Source organism: Musca vetustissima, unplaced genomic scaffold (assembly GCF_032173495.1).
Source record: "Musca vetustissima isolate MV318-11 ecotype Yass unplaced genomic scaffold, APGP_CSIRO_Mvet_v1 utg4715, whole genome shotgun sequence".
NCBI lineage: Eukaryota > Metazoa > Arthropoda > Insecta > Diptera > Muscidae > Musca > Musca vetustissima.
In genome coordinates this window covers 133,029-139,028 of record NW_026874466.1, presented here as the reverse complement: position 1 = coordinate 139,028, position 6,000 = coordinate 133,029, and the positions used below count along the sequence as shown (strand labels likewise).

Below are 6,000 nucleotides of genomic sequence, written 5' to 3'. Positions count from 1 at the left end.
TCTTGGATGTGTTTATATGTAAATATGAAATTATAAGACATTACACTAGTCTACAGTGTTTATTAATTTCATCATTCTATATTTATTCTTTCTTTATTATTGGACCATGCAGAAAAAAGAGGACACACAAAGCGATGAGTAAGAACGACAACATGTTCTACAAATATATTCCTCAATCGATTTGACAGAAAGCAAATCAAAAATTATATAGCTGCAAACAGAGATATAATGCAATTTCTTCATAGATTTTAACGTAAAAACAAAAAAATTCATCGCGCCATAACTCCTATGGCGAAAGTGTCATTCTGAAATGTCCCAACCCCAAAAATCTTGTAGTACAGTTAATATTTTATTTATTACAATTAAACTTTACTACAGTTGGGTAAAATAAAACTTTTCTCCTATGGGGGGTTCGTCTCTAAATATTTGCAGTTTTGCAAGAAAATATTTATTTTAAACGGATTTTTCATTATGCGAATTAAAGTGTTTTGACATTCACCCGAAATATTAGTTTCAATTAACCGATTTTACTTTTCAATAAAACGGCATTCGCTTATCCGAATTCGACTGTATATGCTTTTATGTCGTTGCCATAGTATGTTAATGGTTTTTGTGGGAAATAATGCTACTCCTTGTATAATAAGTTTTTCAAGCGAGAATTTTAAATATGAAAGGCAGGTGTAAATATTCAATAGACGACAGCAATACACAATCGTATGTTTTCTTTTGAATAAGTTTTGTTTTTTTTTTAAGAAAAACTATTGGTTTTAGGGTGGTTTTAAGGAAGGTTAACACACATACCGCCTATGCAACGAATAGCACACCAGACTATGCATCTATTTTTGAAGCACATGTTTGCTTCTCAAGGTAAAAACGACAACAGGTGTACTAATTTCCACAAGACTACAGCCTGCGTTGATAGATGGTTTTTATGGTGACATAAAGTTTAGTTTTATTACTTGTATCCTTCGGAAAGGTTAAGAACAAGACCAACGCAAGACTACAAGTAAAATATTTTTGCAAAAAAAAGTTTTACTCCTTGTCTCATTCCAGATGTCTTTAAAAAGTGACCAGGAGATTTTAGAAAATTCAATGCATGAAGATGACCCAAATGGCAATTCGGCGTTGGAGCAAACATTTGCGGAGAAAGTATCACCACGATGGGGTCCCCAACATAAAGGTGCTCAAGAGCTGGCCCAGTTATACAGTCAAGGTTGGTATATACCTGAACGGAATAATGCAGACGCGTTGATGTTTGTTTGAATGTTTCTTGAACACTGATTTTATTTTCATTTTCTTTTACTTAAGGGTAGCGATGTCTAATAATTCTTAGCCTATCTATTCAATACAATATTCTTATCATTTAACTCTTGCATTTCCCACAACGCAGTGAACGTTGGAGTTTCCCACCATGTGTGTCATTCTTATCACAACCATGATCCTAAGGGGCACTCTTCTAATACAACTACCCCCTACCTGGGGTCGTAAAATTCCTAAACTGTGTGATCATATCACACACAGTACTTGAAACGGCAATAAAATGCGAGCAAACATTTACTTAGCCTACACAAATAGTGACAAAAATACCTACATACAAAATAGTACTTAAAACTAGAGTGGTAATAAAACCTAAACAAAACTAAAAGAATATCTGTTCGAACGTATTTCGAACATGCTGCCCAGGGGAAACAAACATAATTTTCCAATTTTAAAATAATGGTGTTTCTCTATGACCTGTTATCACCCACTCTAACATCTCTAGAAAAATCTAAAGCAATGCGAGTACGATTCCTATTACATTTAACTAAATTATAAACAATGAAAATAATTAAAACTACGATTACTAATATTAGGGATGAATGACCACTGATATGATGAAAATTGAGGCCTCGTAGCTCGACCTTTATATTCTCCACCTTTTTAAGCCTGTTCATGACCTCATCAATTTGCGTTGTATGGTTGATCAGCAGCGATTCCATTGGCTGCGCATTCCACTCCGTAATTTGCACAATATCCGTAAGCAGCATCGACCTTTCCTCCATAACTCTTTTCGACTGCACGTTGACTGGCGCGGAGATGGTTGTACCTTGCACCCGAAGTGTACATCCTGGATCTAACTCCACCACCCCCTGCAATGGCAGCTCCAATATCTTCTGCGGGTGTGGCTTGCACTGGAGATGCGCTGAGGTTTTCCCAAATATCTTGAACATCCACTTATTATCCAATTCCAACTTTTCCCAAAACGAGTCGACGTTCGTTTCTTCTAGACGGCATTTAGGGTTGTTAAGAGGCTTGAGTGGCGAGACTTCACAAGACTTGTCGTTCGCATCTAGCCAAGGCCACCCACCATCGCAGACATACTCGAAGTCATCGAATTTCTGGCAATTATTCAGCTCCGCTCGTGACAATAAATGGTATGTGTCCATATTGAAATTATATATTAAAAATCTTTTCCGCAGCACTGGCACCATCTTAGTACTTCCAATTTGAACAGGCAGGGCAATAATCTTATGCAACTGGGACTCATGATCTTGAAATAGCGGAATCCATACAGACACAACTAGATTATTCTCTATTATTGTCGCTTTCGCCTTCAACAATTTGTATATGCTCCGCAACCTTGTTTCCGCCTTACCCGGCAACTTCAAATTCACCGGAATATGCTCTGTTATTTTAGCTATTTCTTCTTGCAGCTGGACCGGAGTAAGCAGCGAAGGATTCAACTTCCCATGATTGATGTCTATCAGCAACGATAGCATACTCGCTTGAATTTTCTCGTTCTCTTCCACAATTATCTGAAGCTCTTTAGTCACCATAAAGAACTTAATGGATTCCCGATACACGAAATACGACTCCTTCATTGTCTCGGTTATGTTGAGAATTCTGTCTTCGATCTTTTTGAAATTCGTGTTGACCTCCTCTGTCGTTCGTCGCAGAATGTTCACCGTCGATTCTACCACAGAAGTCTGTTGCTTAACCAGGTACTTCAAGTTGTATTGATTGTCAAGCATATTTTTCATGTTGTCCTCCAAGGCTCTTCGGTCATCGGCGTCCATGGTTCCAAACAGCACATGTTGTAACGAGCCGATAAATTCCAATGGTGCTCTTTTTGACCGTCTTACGTTTATGGGAAATAGATACTTATTCGTCTTCTCCATTGAGGTTACTTGCCGGTCCAGAGTATCCAGTATATGCTCACATTGACCTTGAAACGTCTGCAACTTTTCGCACGTCCCTCTCATCGTTCTGATGACCCCTTCTGCCTTCTCAATCACGTCAAAGAACGGCTTCATGTCGAAATAGACGACCAGATTCCATGTCGAGGTCACCACGTCCACTGATCCCACATGATCTAAATACACCACTGTTGAATTCTTTATTTCCCCGATTTTGGCGCCAATTGGATCCGCTCTTAGGCCTGCCATCATCATCATCATCAAAATCACCAGCACGTACCCCATATTGACTTTAGGTACGAAGTTCATCCGAGTGTAATTCACCGACACTTTTTGTGGCTCCTGTACTGACTCCTCACACTCCAATGGGCATATCTTGATTATTGGTCTTTTCACCGTGCCGTTACACGTCTTAACGGTTGCGGTTCGTACTAAACCATCTCTTCCCGGATGTGTCTCGATTATTCTTCCCAACGGCCAACGAGCTGGATGCGTGTCTTCATTCTTTAAAATTACGATTTGTCCTTTCTGTAGATTGCCTTGTCGATTTTTCCATTTGTATCTTTGCTGTAATGTTGTAAGGTAATCGTTCGTCCAGCACTTCCAAAAGTGAGACTTCATTTTTTGGACCAGCTTCCATCGGTCCAAGCACCCAATTGTACTCTGATCGTCGTTAGAGGGTTCATCCAATATTGGACGGCCAATTAGAAAATGGCCAGGAGTAAGAACATCCAGGTTCTCGTCACTGCTACTCAATGCATACAACGGCCTCGAGTTCAACACTGCCTCTATCTGCGCAAGTAGCGTACTTAACTCCTCGAATGTCATCTTATTTTCTCCAATCACTCTCCTGAGATGGTACTTCATGGACTTCACCGCTGCCTCCCAGATTCCTCCGAAGTGAGGACTTGCCGGCGGAATAAAATGCCATTTAACCTTTTGTCTCTCTAATATTTCGCCAAGCTCTGAATTCTTTCGTACAGCATGCGCAAAGTCTGCATCCAACTTCCTGGCGGCTCCTACGAAGTTTGTACCGTTGTCGGAGTACATGTCGCTACTTTTACCCCTTCTGGAAAAGAACCGATGTAGAGCTGCTAGGAACGACTCCGTATCTAACCCATTAACTGCTTCCAGATGAACTGCCTTTGTCGCCATACACGTGAAGACTGCAACATAGCCTTTAAACGATTTTTGACCTCTTCCTCTTCTCAATATTAGTTGTAGAGGACCCGCATAATCTACACCGCAATGTTGAAATGGTGCAGATACACTGACCCGATACTGCGGTAGGATGCCCATTAACTGCTGCCTATCCTGATGTCTGTACCGGATACACACGACACATTTCCTTGTTATTTTCTTTACGCAGTTTTTCAAGTTTAATATCCAAAACTTTTTTCGTACTATACTTTCCGTCAGTCGATTCCCTCCATGTAAAGTATTAAGATGAGCCTCTTTAATAATCATATCGGCTAGTCTCGACTTCTGAATTATAAACGGATGCTTTTGACTCATCGTGAGATGTGAGTTATGCAATCGACCTCCCACTCTCATTATTCCATCTTCATCTATATACGGGTAAAGTGTCGCTAGCTTGTGATTTCTATCCAGTTGTTTATTTTCTCTCAGCTGCCGTACTTCTGCTTTCCATTCGGCTTGTTGATGTCCTTTTATTACCAATTTTTCCGCATTTGATATTTCCTCCCGCGTCAAGTATGTTGTAGGATACGACTTTTTCCTTAACTTTCCTATGTACCGCAACACCCATGCGAATACTCTCAGCACTTTTTGGTATGATGAGTATCTTTCTGTTAAATCATACAGATAAGTTGATTCTGCCGCCACATTAATAAGGGAGATCACCGATTTCTCCGGTCGCATCGTCCATTCTTTTTCTTCTTTTGATAACCACGCGGGACCGTTCCACCACAGCTCGCAATGCATTAATTTCTCTGGTGATAATCCTCTAGTTCCCAAGTCCGCCGGATTTTCTTTCGATTTTACATAATTCCATTGAACCTCCGGCAACAACTTCTTTATACCATTAACCCTTGTTCTAATAAATTTATCTTTGTTGTTGTTGTTTTCAATCCACGCCAGGGTTATGGTCGAGTCACTCCAAGCATAAACGTTCTTCTTATTTTTCACCACATCCATGATTTTTCTCAGCAAGCGAGCTAGAAGGTGAGCTGCACAGAGTTCCAGCTTTGGAAGAGTCTTCCTATTTTTTATGGGATTAACTTTACTTTTGGCTGCCACCAATTTCACTCCACCTGAAGTCTTTACGTACACCACAGCTGCATACGCCTTCTCAGATGCATCCGCAAATCCTAACAGCCATACGTCCATATCTTCCATAGTTTGCATCCATCTGGGAATTTTTAGACCTTGCAGCACCTTCACATTTTCTACTATCAGCAACCAACTTTTTTCTAACTCCTCGTCCAGCTTCTCATCCCATGACATTTGCAGCAGCCATAGGTGCTGGATGAATAATTTCGCTGTAATTACCACTGGTGTTAACAGGCCAAGGGGATCAAATATCTTAGCCAAATACGATAATGCTGTCCTTTTCGTGAATGTTGTATTATTTGGCTCCGATATTTTGAAATTAAACGTATCCTCCGTTGGACGCCATTGCAATCCCAAAGTTTTGACTTTCTCGTTTTCCTGCAGGTTTATTACTTCATTTTGTGCCGTTGTGTCATTTGCTGCTACTATTTCTCCACTGTTAGAACACCATTTCCTCAAATGGAATCCATATTTTAACAGGTGTTGTGATATTGCCGACTTAATATATTGGCATCCCTGGATCGAATCGCAT

At 40.1% G+C, this 6,000-nt stretch overlaps 1 protein-coding gene across 1 annotated transcript in view; it reads left to right on the top strand.

The window, feature by feature from the left end:
* Nucleotides 1–1,053: 1,053 nt before the first annotated feature.
* Nucleotides 1,054–6,000, top strand: part of LOC133333826 (plasmanylethanolamine desaturase 1) — a 29,127-nt gene continuing 24,180 nt past the window's right edge. Inside the window, exon 1 of the mRNA XM_061542141.1 lies at nt 1,054–1,213. Coding sequence (XP_061398125.1) covers nt 1,054–1,213 — 160 coding nt within the window. The remainder of the gene's footprint in view (nt 1,214–6,000) is intronic.